The sequence below is a fragment of the Oryctolagus cuniculus genome, chromosome 10 (assembly GCF_964237555.1).
Source record: "Oryctolagus cuniculus chromosome 10, mOryCun1.1, whole genome shotgun sequence".
NCBI lineage: Eukaryota > Metazoa > Chordata > Mammalia > Lagomorpha > Leporidae > Oryctolagus > Oryctolagus cuniculus.
In genome coordinates, this window is record NC_091441.1 from 101666313 (window position 1) to 101688645 (window position 22333).

At 40.1% G+C, this 22333-nt stretch overlaps 1 protein-coding gene and 2 pseudogenes across 10 annotated transcripts in view; 2 read left to right on the forward strand and 1 right to left on the reverse strand.

The window, feature by feature from the left end:
- Positions 1-22333, forward strand: part of SETD2 (SET domain containing 2, histone lysine methyltransferase) — a 117385-nt gene that overhangs the window by 25827 nt on the left and 69225 nt on the right. For all 10 annotated transcript variants that reach the window (XR_007921932.2, XR_007921933.2, XR_007921935.2 and 7 more), the window contains 5 exons: positions 1018-5393; positions 11863-11994; positions 19065-19193; positions 20596-20719; positions 21783-21860. Coding sequence is in view for 6 of the 10 variants with exons in the window: in XM_051852507.2 (XP_051708467.1) it covers positions 1018-5393; positions 11863-11994; positions 19065-19193; positions 20596-20719; positions 21783-21860 (4839 nt within the window). In the remaining 4 variants the exon portion in view is untranslated. The remainder of the gene's footprint in view (positions 1-1017; positions 5394-11862; positions 11995-19064; positions 19194-20595; positions 20720-21782; positions 21861-22333) is intronic.
- On the forward strand, positions 12004-19119 carry LOC127492448 (riboflavin kinase pseudogene; annotated as a pseudogene).
- LOC103349217 (large ribosomal subunit protein eL6-like) lies at positions 16471-17480 on the reverse strand (annotated as a pseudogene).

The window sequence follows — 22333 nt, forward strand, 5'->3', positions numbered from 1 at the left end:
GATAATGTATATGAAAACTTATACTTTATCATTTGTATGGTTACAATACAAATTAAAAACTGATTTCATGTTTCACATGTTGAAGGGGGACATTATACTGTTAAATAATCAAAGTTGATTAAAGAACATCAGTTGGAAAAATCTTGCAGATGACAAGTATACCATCTTTAATTTAGGCTTGAGTTTGTTGCAGTAGACTTTTCTGTGTTTTTCTGTTTTTTAAAACCTGGGTAGGTTGTGCCTTTAATTTCTAAATCCCATAGTTTCCTTTGTTTTGGCAAACAAAGAAAGATCAATGTGCTAGGGCAGAGTAATTTCTAGGCACACAGAAGTCCTGATCCTCATTTGGTTACTTCATCTTTAAGATGAGTGAAGTGGTAGGTTGCTCCATGTCATTGATTTCCTTAATCTGGGGAATTTATCAGAATTGCTTGTGGTGCTTGTTTTAAGGAAAAAGAAAAAAGAAAAAGCAAACTTTTTTGCCTCCGAGTTATTGATGTTTCTTAGAGGGTGGATTGTAGTTATGTATTTTTAACACACACTGAACTGATTTTATGTAATACGAGGGATGACTGGTTTTGATGACCTGTGATGCTGCTTCTTAGAAGACAAGAACAGGCTATTCTGAGTTATTCTGAGTACTGTGATGTTAGCTATTGCCTTTTGTTCATAAGTTCTTTAAATATACCAGATTTTTTTTAAAAAAAGGCCTTGTTAAGAAATGCTACCTGGAAAATAGTTATAAAACTGGTAAGAGTTCTTTATGTAAGAAAATGAGAGTGGGAAAATGTCATGTTGAAGCCGAGAGTGGATACTTATGGATTTATTATACCGTTATGCTATTCTTTGTACTTCTGAATATGTTTGAAAATTTCAGTTCTAAAAAATCCTTAGGTAGCTTAGTGAACTTCATGCAATTTGTTATTAAAATGATTTTTCATTTCCTTGTACTGTGGGACTAGCCACTTGTAACTACTGTTTATTGTAGTAGTAATTGCTTGTTCTGTTCATTTATAGGCAAAGATTGAAAATGTACAGAAAACAGGATTCATCAAAGGACCGATGTTCAAAGGTGTTGCTTCTAGTCGATTTTTGCCCAAAGGCACCAAGACGAAAGTTAATTTGGAGGAACAGGGACGGCAGAAGGTGTCCTTCAGCTTCAGTCTTACAAAGAAAACTTTGCAGAATAGGTTTCTCACTGCACTTGGTAATGAAAAGCAAAATGATACTCCAAACTCCCCAGCTGTACCTCTTCAAGTAGACACAACTCCTAAAATTAAAATGGATGTTGGAGATACCTTATCTACTACAGAAGAATCTTCCCCACCAAAATCAAGGGTGGAATTGGGCAAAATTCACTTTAAGAAGCATCTGCTTCATGTAACAACCAGGCCACTGCTGGCTACTACCACAGTAGTAGGATCTCCACCTCCTCCCAGTATACAATTGCCAGCAACCATAGCAGAAGCAACAACTATAGACTCACCACCATCATCTCCCCCTCCACCACCTCCACCTCCCCAGGCTACAGCACCGTCTCCACCAGCACCAGTAACAGAGTCAGGGGCCTTGCCGCAGACACCAGTAACGGTTCTAATGACAGCACCATTATCCTTACCAGTGGATATAGCAGTTAAAGCTCTGAAAGAACCAGCAGTTACAATTGTAGCAGAATCTTTAGAAGTGGATACTAAACAGGATGCTGTATCTAATAGTGCAGAAGAACACATAACTCAAAATTTGAATGAACAAGTAAATACTCCTTCACAAAAAGAGGATTCCCATATTGGGAAGGAAGAAGAAATTCTAGATAGTTCTAAGATTAGTGTGAGCTCTAAAAAAATGGGTTCTAAGAAGAAACCACAATTTGAAGGCACCTGTTTTGGGTCAGAGTCTGATGAAGATTCTGTACGGACTTCCTCAAGTCAAAGATCACATGATTTAAAATTTTCAACAAGCATTGAAAAGGAAAGAGATTTTAAAAAGAGCTCAGCACCTATTAAAAACGAGGATTTAGGGAAATCTTCACGATCTAAAACAGAGAGAGATGATAAATATTTTAGCTACTCAAAACTTGAAAGAGATACTCGGTATGTATCTTCCCGATGTAGATCTGAAAGAGAGCGAAGGCGGAGCAGATCCCGTTCTAGATCTGACAGAGGCTCTAGAACTAGTTTATCTTACTCCAGATCAGAACGATCTCATTATTATGACTCTGATCGGCGCTACCATAGGAGTTCCCCTTATCGAGAGAGGACACGCTATTCTCGGCCATATACTGATAACAGGGGCCGAGAGAGTTCTGACTCTGAAGATGAGTATAAGAAGACATACTCAAGGCGCACCTCATCTCATTCCTCCTCTTACAGAGACCTAAGGACATCATCATCCTATTCTAAATCTGACCGGGATTGTAAAACTGAGACCTCTTATTTAGAATTGGAGAGAAGAGGAAAGTATTCTTCAAAACTAGAAAGAGAATCCAAAAGGACTTCAGAAAATGAAGCAATAAAAAGATGTTGTTCTCCCCCTAATGAACTGGGATTTCGACGAGGATCATCATATTCTAAGCATGATAATAGTTCTCGTTCTAAATCTGCCACTTCAAAACCTATACCCAAGTCTGATAAATTTAAAAATTCTTTCTGTTGTACAGAATCAAATGAGGAAAGCAAACAGTCTCATTCTTTGAGTTTACAGACTCCTTGTTCCAAAGGTAATGAATTAAGAACAACTAGTAAAATTCCTGAAAGAGAAAGGACTGGGTCTCCATCTTCATCAAATCAATTAAATGATTCACTTACTTTTAAAAAGCTTGATGAATCACCTATTTTTAAGTCGGAACTTACAGGACATGATAGCCATGATAGTATTAAAGAATTAGATTCTTTATCTAAAGTGAAGAATGATCAGTTAAGAAGTTTTTGTCCCACTGAATTAAATATAAATGGATCTCCTGGGGCAGAATCTGATTTGGCAACATTTTGCACTTCTAAAAGCGATGCTGTTTTGATGACTTCTGATGATAGTGTGACTGGATCAGAGGTATCCCCTTTGATCAAAACAAGTATTCTTTCATCAAATGGATTTCAGAATATTAGTAGATGCAAAGAAAAAGACTTGGATGGTACTTGTGTGGAACATAGTAAGTCAGAAAGCCCTTTTAGGGAAACAGAACTTTTGATGTCACCCCACCACGATAAACTCATGTCTTTGCCAGTTATGACTATAGATTATTCCAAAACAGTTAGTAAAGAACCAGTTGAGATGAGAGTTTCTTGCTGCAAAACCAAAGATTCAGATATATACTGTGCTGCAAATGACAGCAATTCTTCTTTGTGTTATTCGGAAGCTGAAAATGTTGAGCCTTCAGTTACGGAGATTTCTTCAAATAGCTTTATGAATGTGCATTCGGAATCAGAAACAGTTATTTGTGATACTAGGAATCTGGCAGATCAGAACTCAAAATTAACAGGTGAAGAATATAAACAAAATATTGGTAGCGCTAGTTCAGCTTCTTGTAATCATTTTGATGATTTATGTGAACCAATAGGGAGTTCAGGTGTTGTTTCAACTCTTGAGAGTCTTCCACCAGGAGAAAAAGTGGACAGTTTAACTCTTTTGCATTGCAGAGAGAGCACATCTCCAGTTCTGGATGCAGTGCTGAAGAGTAAAAAAAGCACAGAGTTTTTAAAATATGCAGGGAAAGAGACAATAGTAGAAGTAGGTAGTGGCCTTCCTGATTCAGGAAAGGGATTTGCTTCCTGGGAAAACAGGCATAATAATGGATTATCTGTGAAGTCTTTGCAAGAGGCTCAAGAAGAAGGGACTTCTGTATTGCCTGATAGAAGAGGAAGACCGGAAAACTGTTTAGATGAAGGAGGAGGAGGAGGATGCATGCATAGTTCTGATGATTCAGAAGTTGTGTTTTCTTCTTGCAATTTGAATTTAACCGTGGAGGACAGTGACAATGTAACTTGTACTTTAAAATGTGACAGTAGTGGTCATGCCCCAGAAATTGTATCTACAGTTCATGAAGATTATTCTGGTTCTTCTGAAAGTTCTAGTGATGAAAGTGATTCAGAAGATACAGATTCGGATGATAGCAGTATTCCAAGAAACCGCCTCCAATCTGTTGTGGTTGTGCCAAAGAATTCTACTTTGCCTATGGAAGAAACAAGTCCTTGTTCTTCTCGAAGCAGTCAAAGTTACAGACACTATTCTGACCACTGGGAAGATGAGAGGTTGGAGTCAAGGAGACATTCATATGAAGAAAAATTTGAGAGTGTGGCAAATAAAGCCTGTCTTCCAACTGAAAAGTTCTTCCTTCACAAAGGAACAGAGAAGAATCCAGAAATTTCTTTTACACAGTCCAGCAGGAAACAAGTAGATAACCACCTACCTGAAACTGCTCATCCTCAGAGCGATGGGGTTGATAGTACAAGTCATACAGATGTGAAATCTGACTCTCTAGGTCACCAAAATTCAGAGGAAGCAATAAGAACCAAAATATCTTCTAGGCAGCAAGAAGAGCTACCAATTTATTCTTCAGATGATTTTGAGGATGTCCCAATTAAGTCTCGGCAACAGACAATTTTCTCTAATAGGCCAGATAGTAGACTGGGGAAAATGGAATTGAATTTTTCTTCCTGTGGTGAGATTTCTCGAGCAGATGGCTTGCACTCATCAGAAGAGCTCAGAAACTTAGGATGGGATGTCTCTCAACAAGAAAAACCTACTACCACGTATCAGCAACCTGACAGCAGCTTTGGAGCCTGTTGTGGACACAAGTATCAGCAAAGTGCAGAACAGTATGCTGGGACACGTAATTACTGGCAAGGGAATGGCTACTGGGATCCAAGATTAGCGGGTAGACCTCCTGGAACTGGGGTTGCATATGATCGAATTCAGGGGCAAGTGCCAGATTCCCTAACAGATGACCGTGAAGAGGAAGAAAATTGGGATCCACGGAGTGGATCCCACTTTTCAAGCCAGTCCAATAAATTTCTTCTATCCCTTCAGAAGGATAAGGGATCAGTGCAAGCACCCGAAATAAGCAGCAATTCCATTAAGGACTCTTTAGCTGTGAATGAAAAGAAAGATTTTTCAAAAAGCTTGGAAAAAAATGATCTCAAAGATAGAGGGCCCCCTAAAAAAAGGAGGCAGGAGTTGGAGAGTGATTCTGAAAGTGATGGTGAGCTTCAGGATAGAAAGAAAGTTAGAGTGGAGGTAGAGCATGGAGAAACATCACTGCCTTCAGGCTCAGAGCTGATTGGGCCTTCCTGTGTTATGGATGACTTCAGAGACCCACAACGATGGAAGGAATATGCCAAGCAAGGGAGGATGCCTTGTTACTTTGATCTTATTGAAGAAAATGTTTATTTAACAGAAAGGTAAGCCTAATTAATCTTGTATGATGAATTTTAACCTCTTTTTTTATTAAAGAAGTTAGCTTTTTTTAAAAAAAATTTATTTATGAATTTACTTGAGAGGTAGTGTTATAGACAGGGAGACACTGTCAGGAGCCAGTAGCTTCTTCGAGGTCTTCCACACTGGTGCTGGGGCCCAAGTGCTTGAGCCTCTTGTGCTACTTTCTCAGGCCATAGCAGAGAGCTGGATTGATAGTGGAGCATGGGTCGGCGCTGTGGCATAGCAGGTAAAGCCGCTGCTTGCAGTACTGGCATCCTATACGGGTGCTGGTTCAAGTTCTGGTTGCTCTGCTTCCCATCTAGCTCTCTGCTATGGTCTGAAAAAGCAGTAGAAGATGGCCTAAGGCTTGGGCCCGTGCACCTGCATGGGAAGACCCGGAGGGAGCTCCTGGCTCCTGGTTTTGGATTGGCGCAGCTCCAGCTGTTGCGGCCAACTGGGGAGTGAACTAGCAGATGGAAGACCTCTCTCTTTATCTCTCTGCTTCACCTTCTCTCTATGTGTAATTCTGAATTTCAAATAAATAAATAAATTTTTATTTTTATTTTTTTTAAAAAAGGAAGTGGAGCAGCCAGGAAAGGAACCAGCCTAAATCTGGGGTGCTGGTACCACAGGCAGGGGCTTAACCTATTATGCCATGGTGCTAGACCCAGAAGTTATCTCTTATTTATTTATTTATTTATTTATTTTTTAAAATTTCTTATTTTATTCGAAAGGCAGAATTACAGAGGAGAGAAGGGGAGAGAGAGGGAGGGAGGGAGAGAATCCATCTGCTGGTTCACTCCCCGAATGACTGTAACAGTGGGGCTGGGCCTGCTGGAAGCTAGGAGCCCAGAGCTTCTTCCTGGTCTCCCATGCAGGTGCCAGGGCCCAAGCACTTGGCCATCTTTCGTTTTTTTCCCAGGCTCATTCGTAGGGAACTGAAATGAAAGTGGAGCAGTCGGGGCTCCAACTGGCAACCATATGGGATGCAGGCGTCCCAGGTGGAAGCTTAACCTGCTATGCCACAATGCCAGCCCAAAAAGTTAGCTTTTAAATGATTCACCTTGTAGGAGATTAACCATATGAAATAGTTGTGTGATAAAATGTAAATTAAAAAGTGTAAAGGGGATTTTTTTCACCTGTTTGGCTTTGATAGTATGAATAGCCCCTGCTCCCCAGTTTTCAGCCCTTGTCAAAGAAAGAAATGTCTAATCTTTTTCTTTCAGAGGCTAGTCTAGTTTTACCTCTAATTCCTTTTACATGTGAAGATGTGACAGAAAATTAAACAAAATTGCAGCAAAACTTTCTGCTCCTAGAGAAAAAAAATTTTTTTCTTTGCTTTTAAAAATGGACAGAGTGAAATCTTTAGATACTTGATAAAGTTGGAATTAGATTAGACTATGATTTTTTTCTGTCCATTTTTTAACCAGTTGCTTAGTGAATTTGACAGTAGTGTAACACATTTTAGGAGTGTTTCCTTTTTTAAAAAAAATTAGAGAGAGGTGGTCTTTCCGTTGGTTCACTCCCCAAATGGCCACTATGGTGGAGCTGCGCCAATCTGAAGCCAGGAGGCAGGTGCTTCTTCCTGGACTCCCATGCGGGTGCAGGGGCCCAAGGACTTGGGCCATCCTCCACCCCCCCCACCCCACCCCCCGGGCCACAGCAGAGAGCTGGATTGGAAGAGGAGCAGCCGGGACTAGAACCCGGTGCCCATATGGGATGCTGGCACCGCAGGTGGAGGATTAACCAAGTGAGCCACAGTGCCAGTCCCCATATTTTAGAAATGTTAAAGTGGTTTGTCAAAAATCCCTAACATGGGCCATTGCCACGGCTCAATAGGCTAGTCCTCTGCCTGCGGCGCAGGCAGCCCAGGTTCTAGTCCCAGTTGGGGCGCTGGATTCTGTCCCGGTTGCTCCTCTTCCAGTCTAGTTCTCTGCTGTGGCTCAGGAGTGCAGTGGAGGATGGCCCAAGTGCTTGGGCCGTGCACCCCATGGGAGACCAGGGGAAGCTCCTGGCTCCCGGCTTCGAATTGGGGTGCTCTGGCTGCAGTGCGCTGGCTTGCTGCGGCCATTGGGGGGTGAACCAACGGAAAGGAAGACCTTTCTCTCTCTCTCTCTCTCTCTCTCTCTCTCTCTCTCTCTCACTGTCCTCTCTGCCTGTCAAAAAAAAAAAAAAAAAAAAATCCCTAACATGAAGATGAGTATTGTGGGTTGCCTACATCTTATATCAGAGTGCCACTTCTATTCCACTTCTGTTCTAGCTCTCTGCTATTGTGCCTGGGATGATGACTCAAGTGCTTGAATTCTTTGCACCATGTTGGAGACTCAGATTGAGTTCCTGAGTCCTGACTTTGTGGCCCAGCCCTGGCTGTTGTGGACATCTGGGGAGTGAACTAGTGGATTTCTCTCTCCCTGTCTATCCCTGCACCCTCCACCACTGTTATTCTGCCTTTCAAATAAATCTTAAAGAAAAAAATCCCTAATGTGAAACGGGGTATAATGAGAGTAGGGATAATGGAAACATGGCCCTCAAGAGTTTCTCCATCTGTTTGAATTTTTACCTTCCTTGATGATCTTCATATTTTTCTAATGTAAATGTACCTTGACTATGCTTTAAAAAAAAAAAAAACTTTGCTACCTACCTGCTCTCTCCTTGTGGAAATATTCTTCATAGTTGAAAATCAACCTGTTATCCAACTTTAAACATGCAAAATTTTGTTAAGTTAAAGAAATTTTAGGGACACTGGATATGTCCCTAAAAGATTTCATTTTAATTATTTATTTTAAAAATTTACTTTCATCTTATTTGAAAGGCAGAGAGGTATTCGATCTGCTGGTTTCCTTCCCAAATGCCCGCAAACAGCCTGTGCTAGGCCAGGCTGAAGCAAGAGGCTGGAACTCAGTCGGTTCCCCATGTGGGTGATAGGGACTCAAGTATTTAACTCATCTTCTGCTTCCTGGTGTATACATTAGTAGGAAGTTGGTTGAAAAGTGGAATAGCAGGACTCAAACTAGGCACTCCAGTATGTGTCTCAGGGATTCCCATGTGACAACCTAATTGTGTTAAATGCCTGCTTCATGACTTCATTTTAAAGTTAGTTCCCACCAGTTGGAAAAAATAAATGTTTTTATGTGATACAGAACCTCTAACAACCATATTCATTTACATTTAATTATAAACTAGAATTAAATTTAAAATACTGGGTATTTTAAGCAATACCCATTAGGAACTGTGTGAGTAAACTAATACAACTTACAGGGTTATTGTAAAATAAAATAAAATGAATCATCCTAATTCCCTGGCATTTTTCTTTATTTTTTTAAGATTTATTGGGGCTGGTGCTGTGGCGCACTAGGTTAATCCTCCGCCTGTGGCGCCAGTTCTAATCCTGGATGCTCCTCTTCCAGTCGGGCTCTCTGCTGTGGTCAGGGAACGCCTCCACTGAGGATGGCCCAAGTGCTTGAGCCCCTGCACCTGCATGGGAGATCAGGAGGAGGCTCCTGGCTTCGGAACGGCGCAGCTCCGGCTGTTGTGGCCATTTGGGGAGTGAACCAACGGCAGGAAGACCTTTGTCTCTGTTTCTCTCTCTCTCTCTCTCTCTCTCTCTGTATCTCTGCCTGTCAAATAAATAAAATCTTTAAAAAAAAAAAGGATTTATTTTATTTATTTGAAATGCTAAGTTAGAAAGAGGGAGAGAGTAGGAGAGGGAGAGACGGAGATCTTCCATTCGTTGGTTCACTCTGCAAATGACCACAATGTCCAGGGCTAGGCCAGGCTGAAGCTGGGAGCCAGGAGCTTGTTCTGGGTCTCCCACGTGGATGCAGAGCCCCAAACACTTGGGCCATCCTCTGTTGCTTTCCCTAGCACATGCGCAGGAAGCTGGATTGGAAGTGGAACAGCAGAGACTTGAACTGGCACCCATGTAGGATGCTGGTATTGCAGGTAGTGACTTTTACCTGCTGTGCCACAGCCTTGGCACCTCCCCTGGCTTTCTTCAGCAACAAGAATATGATACATATTAGGTTGTGTTATAGATGTGGTTGGTGGAGGCATAGGAAGGCCTCCTCTGTTTTGAAGTGGGAAATATTTTTATCTAACAGATTACATATAAATATATATTAAACTTTTTTGGAGATAAAGAGCTCTCGTCTACTGATTCAGTCCCCAAATTCCTGTAATAGCCAGGGGGCTGAAGTCAGGAGCCAGGAACACAATTCATATCACTCAAATAGGTGGGAGGAACTTAGTTAACTTGAGTCATCATTGCTGCCTCCCAGGATCAGTACTAACGAGAAGCTAGAATTGGGAACTAGAGCTGGGTATTGAACCCAGGCACCCTGAGGTGGGGTGTGGACATCCTAATCAGTGGTTTAACTACCAGGCCAAATTCCCACCCCCATATTCAACATTTGTAAGGTCCTGTTATGTGCTAGGTATTTAGGAGCTACCAAAAAGAGTATTATAAAATAGTATGAACATAATGAAAAAAAATTTTGCCTAAGATGTCTAATGAAAAATCGGCTTCCCTGCAAAAATCTGTGCCCGTTAGTCCTAAGTTGGTCGTCTAGAGCAAAAAATAAAACTGCCATTTCTTAAAAATTATAGCTCAAGTACCAGGAAATAAGGTGTTTTGTTTATCTTTAGTCATTTTTAGCTTAAGTGTCCTCGTATACTCATTTTAAAATTTTTTTTTTAATTTTTTATTTTTTGACAGGCAGAGTGGATAGAGAGAGACAGAGAGAAAGGTCTTCCTTTGCCGTTGGTTCACCCTCCAATGGCCGCCGTGGCCGGCGCACCGCGCTGATCTGATGGCAGGAGCCAGGTACTTATCCTGGTCTCCCATGGGGTGCAGGGCCCAAGCACTTGGGCCATCTCATATACTCATTAATGAATTGTATCTTTAGTTGATCTAGAGGAATCCTTTTTTCAACTAAGTTGAAACTATTTTAATGCTCTTGAGTTAACTTGCTAAAACTGGGACATGTGTTGAAGATTTTAAAGCAGATTAGAGTTAGGAGATTAAGATCCTCAGAGCATCTGTGTTCTTCTTTGACTGATAGTTGAGGAGTTAAAGTTCCTGTAATCTTAAACACATCTCTTTTGGCTGATTTTTTTTTCCTTAATTTTCAGCAGGGTCCAAAACTAGAATTCAACAAAAAGACCAGTAATCACATTTTCGCTATGCTTCTCAGACTCTGTCATGGATGTATATGAATTGAATTAAATTTGAAGTTTCTCCAAAATGAGTTTGTCTAAGAAAATTTTGTCCTCTGAAAGCTTTACCTGATTATTCTGTAACTGTCCTTCATTTTTATTTAAAGTTTTTTTTCCCTCTTCATTAGAGAGAGAGAGCGAGCGAGCGAGAGATTGCCCATCTCCTAGTTTCCTCCCCAGTGTCTGCAACATTGACGGTAGGGCCACACTAGGAACTCAGTCCTGGTCTCCCATGTGGATGGCAGGGACCCAAGAACTTGAGCTATCACCCGCTGTCTCACAAAATACACGTTAGCAGGAAGCTGGAATAGAGAACATAGCAGGGAATGAAATCCCGACATTTTGGTAGGGGATGTGGACATCTCAAGTGAATACCTGCCTCACAATTCATTTTATAGGAATTATTTAGAGATGGGTACTTGGCCTAATTTTTAAGATTGGTTGGGACATCCACATGTCATATCAAAGTGCCTGGGTTTGAATTCCAGCTCTGCTCCTGATTCCATCTTGCTACCAACAAGTGCACCCTGGGAGGCAGCAGGTGATGGCTGAAATAATTGGGTTCCTGACATGCACGTATAGACTGAGTTCCTAGCTGCCCAGCTCCAGCTATTGAAGAATGAACTGTTGGAGCTTTCACTGTCTGACTTTCTGTCTCTTTGCCTTTCAAATAAAGTAAAATGGAAATCTTTTATCATTTAACATTTATTTTCCTTTTAAAAAAGGTTTATATAAGTTTAATGTTATTGAAGTTTCTAAAAAATTTGAGAGTCTTACTTAAAAGCTCTTATTTTAGCTACTCCTTTTCTTCCTCAACCTCGTGTCAGCTATTGTTTATTCATTTGTTAGGTCTGATTCGTTAATTTTAATTAACCAGCTATCTCTTTTTTACAGAGTTTTTCTATTTTCTCCTGAGCTCAATATAACCTAAACAGTTGAGATTATTCAGAATCCAAAGGTTAGCTTACCTGTATTAAGAAATAAGGGCTAAGTTCCAAAATGACAGACTGACCCCATCCTCCCATCTGCCAAGGTTGAGGTTGCCTTCTCTTTTGGAACACAATTCTTAGAATTTTCAGCTTCACAAGTGCTAATAATTAGATATTTTCTTCTTTTGGAATGGTTGACTTTATAGGGATCATTAAATCTGAAACTAATGAGATCTATCACTTTTTTTTATCATGTTTTTTATATCATCGGGTATTACTTAACCAGTTTTTATGTAATTTTACCCAATAGAAAGAAGAATAAATCTCATCGGGATATTAAGCGAATGCAGTGTGAATGTACACCTCTTTCCAAGGATGAAAGAGCCCAAGGTGAAATAGCATGTGGAGAAGATTGTCTTAATCGACTTCTTATGATTGAGTGGTAAGTAAATTTGAATGCTCTGGTTTTGCTCAATTCTGCTATTAAATGCCTCTAAATATTAAAAATAATTATTAATGGGGAATAACATTTAACCTTTTCCTTATTTATAAGCAGTAAAATCTCTAATGTCTATAGAAAATAGACATTAATAAGGAGATAAGATTCCCTTGGATTAGGCCTTAGATTATATACCTGGCACATTTTGAGTGTTCTATGAAGTACTGCTGTTACTAATGCTAACATTAATGTCTGGTAAATGTTGGTAGTATTTTTTATTATAAAATGAGGTAAAACCTTACTGTTTCAAGGGAGAGACCGATCTTCCATCTGCTGGTTCATTACCCAGATAGCTACAACAGCACGTAGGTGGCAGGAGCCCAAATATTTGGGACATCTTTTGCTTTTCTTAGGCCTTTAGCAGAGTTGGATTGGTGCATCTGGGACATGAATCGGTAGCCGTATGGGATACCAGTGTTAGAGTTAGCAGCTTCACCTGCTACACCATAACACCAACCCTAGAAATAAAATCTTCTTATATATTTTTTTTTCTGGATTTACTAATCAGAGCTACACATACAGACTTACCTAAATCCTTACCTTTGGTGTACTAGGTATTCTGTTTATAGTTTTTTTTTTTTTTTTAAGATTTACTTATTTATTTGAAAGACAGAGTTACAGAGAGAGAAAGCGAGAGAGAGGTCTTCCATCTGCTGGTTCACCACTCCCCAAAGGACTGCAATGGCTGGAGCTGGGCTAATCCAAAGCCAGGAGCCGGGAATTTCCTCCAGGTCTCCTATACAGGTGCAAGGGCCTAAACACTTTGGCTGTCTTCTGCTGCTTTTCCAGGCCTAGCAGAGAGCTGGCTCAGAAATGGAGCAGCCAGGACTTGAACCGGCACTCAAATGGGGGTGTTGGCACTGCAGCTACAGTACTGTGCTGGTCCCTGTTTATAGTTAATTCATAGTTATTTGCCTTCAATTGATGGACATTTGCTTCCATATTATTCCTATAAAGAATATAAACATCTTTACATTAAAATTCAGGAAATTTTTTTTGCCAATCTGATGAAAAAGGATATCCTTATTTTTATGTATTTTTTAAAGATTTGTTTATTTTATTTGAAAGGTAGAGTTAGGTAGTTACAGAGAAAGAGAGAGAGATCGATCCTCCATCCCCTGGTTGATGCCCCAGATGGCCACAATGGCCGGAGCTGTGCTGATCAGAAGCCAGGAGCCAGGAGCTTCTTGTGGGTCTCCCCTGTGGGCTTAGGTGCCCAAGGACTTGGTCCATCTTCTAGTGCTTTCCCAGGCCATAGCAGAGAGCTGGATAAGAAGTGGAGCACCCAGGACTCGAACCGGTGCTCATATAGGATGCTGGCACTGCGGGCAACTAAGCCACAGTGTGGACCCCAGATAGCCTTATTTTTAACATGGAAAGAGTATGAAGGTGGTTTATAGTGTGGCTACCATATTTTTAATGTTAATGAAATGATTTTTTTTGAAGCTTAGTTGTTGTTTTTTTACATCTTCTAAAAGAATTTGTAAAAAATATACCTTTCTCAAAAATAGAGAAAGTATTTTTGATATTCCTTTCTGCACACTAAAAGTAGAGATAAAACAGATGAAATATTAAAAACAGGGAGACACAGTGCTTGAGTCGCCTGACTGTTCTGTTGGGTCAGCAATGCGAGGGACCCACTGCAGAGTGTCATCAGTACCTCTGATGACACTGGTGGTACATCAACCCGGCCAACAGAGCTCCTGCCCGTGTCTGCCAACTGGTTTGGCGGATCCAGGCATTGCCTCCCCTTCGGCTCCACCAGATGCACGGCCTCCCCCGTCTCCCCCACCCCCCCACCCCCAGCATGGACAGCTTGATGAAGTACCTCCCATCTTTCTGCTAGAGCTAAGTGGTGCGGGGCTTTGGCTCCAGCTCCAAGCAACTGGGCATCCCCACAGCTAACTTCCCTGAGCAAGTTGTAGACAGCCTTCCAGCCAGTCTCCCCACTGGCATTTATTATGGCTGGGCCAGCATTGGAAAGAGGGGATATCCATAAGATGGTGGTGAGCATAGGATGGAATCCATGTTACAAGAATGTAAAGAAATCCATGGAAACTCAGGTTATGCATACCTTCACAGAGGACCTTTATAGGGAAATCCTCAGTGTGGCCATTGTTGGCTATCTGAGACCAGAAGAAAAGTTTGATTCTTCAGAATCACTTGTTTCAGCAATTCAAGGTGATACTGAGAATGCTATGAAATGATTCAGTTTACCAGAACATTTGAAATTCAAATAATTTCTACAAGGTTCCTAAAAACAGAATAATGAATGGCCACTGATGAAAAATAACCTTATTTATTCATTCACTGTTTTCTAGTATTTCACTGTTCATAACTATGCAGTGTCATCTTGGTAATATTTCAAAAGTCAAATGTTTTTCTACAGCTGTGGATTAAGCAGTGCAGTGTAGTTACATATCATACTTCAGCTGTTAAATTAAACCCATCATGCTGTAGTGCTGAAAGGATTCACTGAAAAATCAAGATTTTTTTTTTTGGACAGGCAGAGTTAGTGAGAGAGAGAGAGAGAGAGAGAGAGGTTTTCCTTCCATTGGTTTACCCCACAAATGGCTGCTACGGCCGGCGTGCTGCGCCGATCTGAAGCCAGGAGCTTCTTCTAGTCTCCCATGCGGGTGTAGGGCCCAAGCACTTGGGCCATTCTCCACTGCCTTTCCAGGCAGTGAGTCCAGCAGAGAGCTGGACTGGAAGAGGAGCAACCGGGACAGAATCCGGTGTCCCAACCAGGACTAGAACCTGGGGTGCCGGCACTGCAGGCGGAGGATTAGCCTAGTGAGCTGCAGCGCTGGCCAAAAATCAAGATTCTTTTTAATGTATTACTTTGATTAAAATGTACCACTAGAAAGATATTAAGTTTCTTAAAATGGAAATGAAATTGCATCTGTGAATTACATTTGTGAGTCTGAATAAAAAGGTGAGTCACTAATTTAAGATGATAACTGTGATTCTTGTGGTAAGATACTAGCATGTGTGATTGTATAGCCTATGCTGCTAAACAGAAGGCTTGGGAAAGTAAGTACACCAAATAAAAGTGTGATAGTTCACTATAAACCTAAAAGGGAAAATTCCAGACATTTAGTGCATTAATATATTATTATAGGAATGCAAGCTTTTGTGAATTTCATTTTACTCATTTCCTTTATGACATCAAATCATTGTACTGTTGCTATTTGTGTGTAGCACTGCCTCAATCCTAAGTGGTTTAGACTCTCTGCCAATCAGTTTGTCTCATAAGACAGTAAATTAACTGTTTCAAATCTATAGGTCTCATATTTATTCTGTTAAAGTTTTTCTAGAATTTTATTTTATACGAGAGAGAGAGAGAGAGACCTGCAATGGCTGATACTAGACCATGGCTGAAGCAGAGGCCAAGGACTCAACCCAAGTTTCCTACATGGGTAGCAGGAACCCAACTATGTGAACCATTACTGCTGATTCTCAGGGTCTGCATTAGCAGGAAGCCAGCATCAGGAGTTAGAGCTGGGAACTGAACCCACACCAAGTACATTAGTATCTTAGCCAGAGTCCTAACTTAGGCCAAACATCAGCCTCCTTTCTTTTTAAGAATGTATATTCTTGATCTCGAACATTTTTCTGGACTTTAGTTCTTTCTTCCTTTAAGCATTGTCAGTGTCACAGTTTTTTTTTATACCTGTAATATCCTGCAACCATGCACTTAAGAGATTGTGTCTGTGTTTACCATTCCATCACTGTATGAACAGTGATTAAGCGCATATCTGCATTGCATTTTCAGAAAGTCAACAACAAACTTCATCATTAGACTTCCTCAAGATTTAAATGAACACATAACTGCTTTTTGGTATGTGTTAGTTCTTAAAGACAAAAAATGCTTATTTTCCCCTTAATTTAAATGGCCCTTAAGTAGTTTGCCTATGAAATATTTAGAAAGTTACTTTTTAATGTAATTACATGTTCCTGAACAAATCTAAACTGTTGTAGTTGCATATGCACAATGTAATTTAATATTAAAGTGTGCTTATAACTTGAGGAAATGTGTTAATAAAGTTGTAACTAAATGATCTTTGTACTGTGCATTTTTCCTCTGATTTTTGACCACTTTAGTTTTTGTTTATATGGGCAGAAAGTTGAAATCATTAAATATTTAGGAAGTTAAAATTACAGATTGTTCTGGGCCCTTGTAACAGTAAATTGTATCACTGTTCACTTGAGTAGTATTTTTGATGGTGGCAGGGATGATTGAGGGTAGGCATAGAATTATATGGAAGGTAATTTTAATGATCACTTGCTACAAATCATTTTTCTATAGCCTGTATAAGTGATTTAGAAAATTGATTTTAATAAAAATAGTTATAAAGTATATAGAAAATATGTATAGCTGTTGTTGAAGAGGGAAGCTTGGAAAATATGATTGGGTTATGTTTTACTTTGTGGTAGTATGGATTTATGCCAGACATCACAGTTTGGCTGTTTCATTGCTGTATAAAAATATTTAGAAGATACAGTTTTCTTTTTGTTGTTGTTGTTCATTATTTAATGAGCTTCTCCTCCGAAATCAGAACACCAGTTTGTGAGGGTAAACTCCGTTCAATACCTGCAAAGACAGATCGCAGGTATCCCTGGAGCTGCGGCAGTATTTGCGAATCCACAGCTTTCTGATCAGCCTTGCGCTGCTCTGTTATCTCGTATTTCTCCTTCTCCGTGTCGAAGATCTCGCCTTCCTGGTGTCTGGGTTTCTGCAGCTGCTTCTTGAAATAAGCATCCGTGAGATGCTTTGGGATTTTCACACCGCTGATGTCAATTTTTGTGGAGGTGGCGATGACAAATTTTTGGTGTGTTCTACGCAGAGGAACCCGATTCAGGGAAAGAGGCCCAGTCACAAGCAGCAAACCACTTCTCAGCTGCTTCAGGAAAACTACCCTCTTGCCCCTGTGGCGCCCCGTGAGGATGATGAGGATGGTCCCAGGGGTGATGCTGGCCCGCAGCTTCCTCACGTGCTGACTGAGAGGCTTTTTCCCGTGGCTCAACAGCTTCCGAGGGACATCTTCGGTGGGATAGTATCGTGGCGTTTTGTGAAGCTTGACCACCCTGGTGCCACCATTCTCGTCGCCACCAACTGGTTTCGTGATGGTAGCCAGAACCTTCTCCTCCTTCCTTTCAATCCTGAACTTGGGAGCCGCGTACTTCCTCTTGTACAGGGCTTTCCTGGAGTACATGGCAGAGCGGGAGTGTCTGCCAATCTCTCTCACAGGACGGGGTTTCGGCTGCAGTGGGGCTTCCCCTTCTTGGGCTTTTTATCCGTGAGGGTCGTCGTCTTTGCCTTGCCGCGGGCATGATCGGCTTTCTTGGCTGGAGATTTCTTCGTAGCGTCCGGCTTTGAAGCTGGAGCTTTTTCACCCGCCATCTTGCAAGACGGGAAAGAGAACCAAGGGCCCCAGAAGATACAGTTTTCAATGTTAGAAATTCGAAGCATGAAAGTAGCTTCAAATACAGAGGCTTTATGAAGCAGTTAAAAACCAGTATGGAAAGTAGAAAAACAGATTTATGTTTGATTTCTCTAAATAAAGTCTATGATTTATTTTTCTTAAAGATTAAAAAACAATTGTTACTGCTGTTCTAATTTGATATTGTTGCCATAGACTCTGCATTATTCTGGGTTTTCCTGTCAACCTTGCTAAACAGATGGGAAGTAAAGAATTTCTTTCTTCATATTGTTACCACATTCAAACTTTTAGTAATTCCTGTTGTTTTGAGGATTAGTTTCAAATTTAGCTTTAGATTCTAACCTGTTCATAATACTGTATCATCAGCTTGCCTATCCATTCTCCAGAAATCCATCTTTCTTAAGAGTTACCATTAGCTGTTTTATTCCCCTTCCCCAAATAGGTCTCGTTTTCTATGTCTGCACTCTGCACATAGGAACAGTTTATCTTCAGCTCTCCTTATCTCTGTGTTGTAGAGATTGGTGCTTTAATTCTGTTGCCTCCTTAAAACTCGCCTTCATTAACTCAATCTAGAGCAAGTACTCCATCTGTGGTGCATTGGTAAAAATGTTACATATTGCTAGTTTGGCAGTGAATAATAATGTATTAGAAATTATTGTTGGGGCTGGCACTGTGGTGTAGCAGGTAAAGCTGCCACATGGAGTGCTGGCATCCTATGTGGGCGCCAGTTCGAGTCCTGGCTGCTCTGCTTCTGATCCAGCTCCCTGCTCATGTGCCTGGGAAAGCAGCAGAAGATGGCCCAAGTCCTTATGTCCATGCACCCACATGGGAAACCTGGAAGAAGCTCCAGGCTCCTGGCTTTGGATCAGCCCAGTTCCAGCTGTGGCCATTTGGGGAATGAAGCAGTGGATGGAATTCCCCCCCTCCCACCCTTTCTCAATCTCTTCCTGTGCCTCTGCCTCTTTATAACTCTGCCTTTCAAATAAATAAATAAATAGATCTTTAAAAAAAATTGTTGGTAATTTCTATAGTAGTCTTAGCTGGCATGAAAAACCCTTATATATGCCAGCTTTGGAGTATTAAAAAGTCAGTGAATGTTTTGTTTTAGTCTAGTAACCATTGGAGTTGTTGGATTTATTCTAAATAAGGATATGTTTAATAATGACTGGTTTCTCTGAAATGTAGTAAGCTGTAGTAAGTAATTATTTTCATTCAAAAGAACAAATTAATAGTGATTGGAGTGGGATGTAAAGGAAGGTGAACTGATAGAAAGTTAATTCTGCAGAATTTTCAATGTACTGTAAACTTACATGCAGCCTGAAAATGTTTTCTAGACAGGGAGTGATAACCAGATGACAAGGCTCTATTGGGAGTATATTCTGTGTAGGTAACAGTGTAGACAGCTGCAAGGCATCCCTTTGTGATGGAAATAATTGAGGAAGGCTCATTTGGGATTAGCCTCAAATATGCTGATCATGACATAAAGATGGGAATACTTACAGTTATATAATCTAGTGAAGATGGTTTTTTTTGCTGTCCTAACTAGTTTTCACTCATTTCTCTTGTCAGTTCTTCTCGGTGTCCAAATGGGGATTATTGTTCCAATAGACGGTTTCAGAGAAAACAGCACGCAGATGTGGAAGTTATACTCACAGAAAAGAAAGGCTGGGGCTTGAGAGCTGCCAAAGACCTTCCTTCGTAAGTTATGTTTTAATCACCATTCACTTAATTTTTATATTATTGAACTTGATTAAATGTTTTGCTGGAAAGTAATTTCTGTGATACACTGAGATTTAATACTAATTGTGCAGATTGACTACTTAGTAGCTAATTTATAAAAAAATTTTTTTTCCACTAGCTTTAGGAAATTTAAAAAAAAAAAGACCCTTCTGTCTGTATATACAAGAAGAGTTTTTTATCAGTTATAATATTTGGACTAGGCAGAGCCTTTCTTGTCTGATAGTTGTTTCATTTAATTCCAAGCATTTATCAAGTATTCACAGTATACCCGCATCCCTATGAAATTCTATAAAAAGTAATTGGGACGGAATCCATTAATATACATTGAATTGAGTTGTGATTAAAGTAGAAGACAATATCTGAGATAATTAAAGTAGAAAGTTAAAGCATATTTGAACTTAATAAACATTAGTTGAATGAATATGTGTTGCACTCTAACTCAAGCCACTTTTTATTGTACTGCAGTGAAGGGCTCACTTCATATTCTACCATGTTTCTTATTTTTGAAACATCTAATTTTCTTATATAGCATGTTTAAATATTAGTGAAAGTGACTTTTATTTTAAAATTAAATAATAAGATTACATGTGTTGTGAAATGTATCTCACTGGATTGTCTCATTATGTCCTATTCCAATGCATTGTATCCTTTAAATATTTAGTAAATAATTGGCTAAGTTTTCTTTTCTTTTTTAAGATTTATTTATTTATTTGAAAGGCAGAGTAACAGAGAGGCAGAGGCAGAGAGAGACAGGTCTTCCATCTGCTGATTGACTCCCCAGAGCTGGGCCAATCTTCCGAGCTTCCTTCAGATCCCCCACGCGGGTGTGGGGATCCAAGGCTTGGGCCATCCTTTACTGCTTTCCCAGGCCATAGCAGAGAGCTGGATCAGAAGTAGAGCAGCCAGGACTTGAACTGGCACTACAGGCAGCAGCTTTACCTGCTGGCCCCAAAGTAAATAATTTTTTTAAAAGAAGTGTTAGATTTGACCTTTGACATTGTTAGCAAACTTTAAAGACAATAGAAGGGCTATCATATTTTAGGGTGCTTTCTTATTTTTCTACAATAGAAAGCCTCTAAAGGGTTCAGTGCTTCCTAATTTCTTTAGAGCTATTTCCCAGTTGTGAATTTTTTTATGATACTGTAAACCAGACCTGAATATTTATATTAATATCCAGTTGGAGAAAGAATGTATGGTTTGGTAGTATATGTAAATTATAAAGCTTCTTAAAATCAGCATCCTTTAAAAATATTAGGAAGGCAAAAATTTGTTAGATGCTAGATATTTTACATACATTTTGATTATATTTTGTGTATTACCAAACTTAGTCGCTTTACAGTATTTCTGTCTTGTTTTGCAGGAACACCTTTGTGTTAGAATATTGTGGAGAGGTCCTTGATCATAAGGAGTTCAAAGCTCGGGTGAAGGAGTATGCACGAAACAAAAACATTCACTACTATTTCATGGCTCTGAAGAATGATGAGGTAGGTAACATGGATGTTTGCTTTGAAATTGATCTGGAAAGTACTAGGTTTGAGAGGGTTATTGATAATAACTGCTCTCTGAAATAGTAAGTGACAAAGTGAAGGACTGAATAATACAGTTTCTGTTTACTAAAAAGATGGTATAAGGAGATGCTATTTTCAAAAGAATTTTTTGTGTGTGTGAGTGAAGTTACATGTATTTTTGTTAAGTGTCTTTAATGTCTGCCTTAATAGAAATCAGCTAGATTCTCATATCAGCCTCCGCATTTCATGTGAAAACGTAAAATCTGGGGACTAACCCCCCAGACCTACTTATTCTAATTCTGGGTGGTGGACCCAGCAAGTTTTAACAAACTCTCCAGGAAATTCAAGTACACAATCAGGTTTGAGATCTACAGCAGTGTGACATAGAGTGAGTTTGAAAATTAAATTTTACACACAGAAAATGAGATTGGAATGTAATAGGGTATAAGAAATAGCTTAAAGTAAATGGGAGTGACATTGACAGGTGTTGAGATAATTTTGCCTGTAGACAAAATATTTATAGTTGCAGATATTCTAGAAGAAGCAGTTAGATATTTTACATTTTGATATGTAAAATACATTGAGAGTTCTGTAAAGCAAGGTAGGAGAGAAGAGTGTGTGTATGCACAAATTAGTGTGTCTTAAATTTTTTTTTTTTTTTTGCAAAATTCAAAGATATTTTAAGGTTTCTTTTTATTTTTTAAGACTTACTTATTTGTAAGTCAGAATTAAAGAGTGGGAAAGATAAAGACCTTCCATTTGTTGGTTTATTCCCCAAATAGTCAATGGCCAGGGCTAGAACAGAACGAAGCCAGGAGCTTCATCCAGGTCTCCCACATAGGTGCAGGGGCCCAAGCGCTTGGGCCATCTTCTGTTTTCCTAGGCACATGAGCAGGGAGCTGGATCAGAAGTGGAGCAGCCAGGACTTGAACTGGCATCCATTTGATGCCAACACTGCAGACACCACCCAGCCCACTATGCACAGGTGCTGGTCCCCAAGGTCTCATTTTTAAACTCTTAAATTATCTTATTTCTCCAGATAATAGACGCCACTCAAAAAGGAAATTGCTCTCGTTTCATGAATCACAGCTGTGAACCAAACTGTGAAACCCAAAAAGTAAGTTCAGGTAGATTTAAAGATATTTGTTCAAGACTGTTGCTTTGACCATTAATTTTAGATCTGATATCAAAGGTTCTCATGAGTTTTATTCTTTATAAAAATTTTTCTCTTATTTATTAAACATTTTATTTTTTGGAATGTTTAGATTTTTAAAGTTTTATTCATTTATTTGAAAGTCAACGTTACACAGAGAAGGAGAGGCAGAGAGAGAGAAAGAGAAAGGTCTTCCATCCAATGGTTCATTCCCCAGTTGACTGCAGTGGCCAGAGCTGTGCCTATCTGAAGCCAGGAGCCTCTTCCAGGTCTCCCATGCGGGTGCAGGGACCCAAGGACTTGGGCCATCTTCTACTGCTTTCCCAGGCCATAGCAGAGAGCTGGATCAGAAGAGGGGCAGCCGGGACTCAAACCGGCACCCATATGGGATGCTGGCACTGCAGGCGGCGGCTTTACCTTCTACGCCACAGCACTGG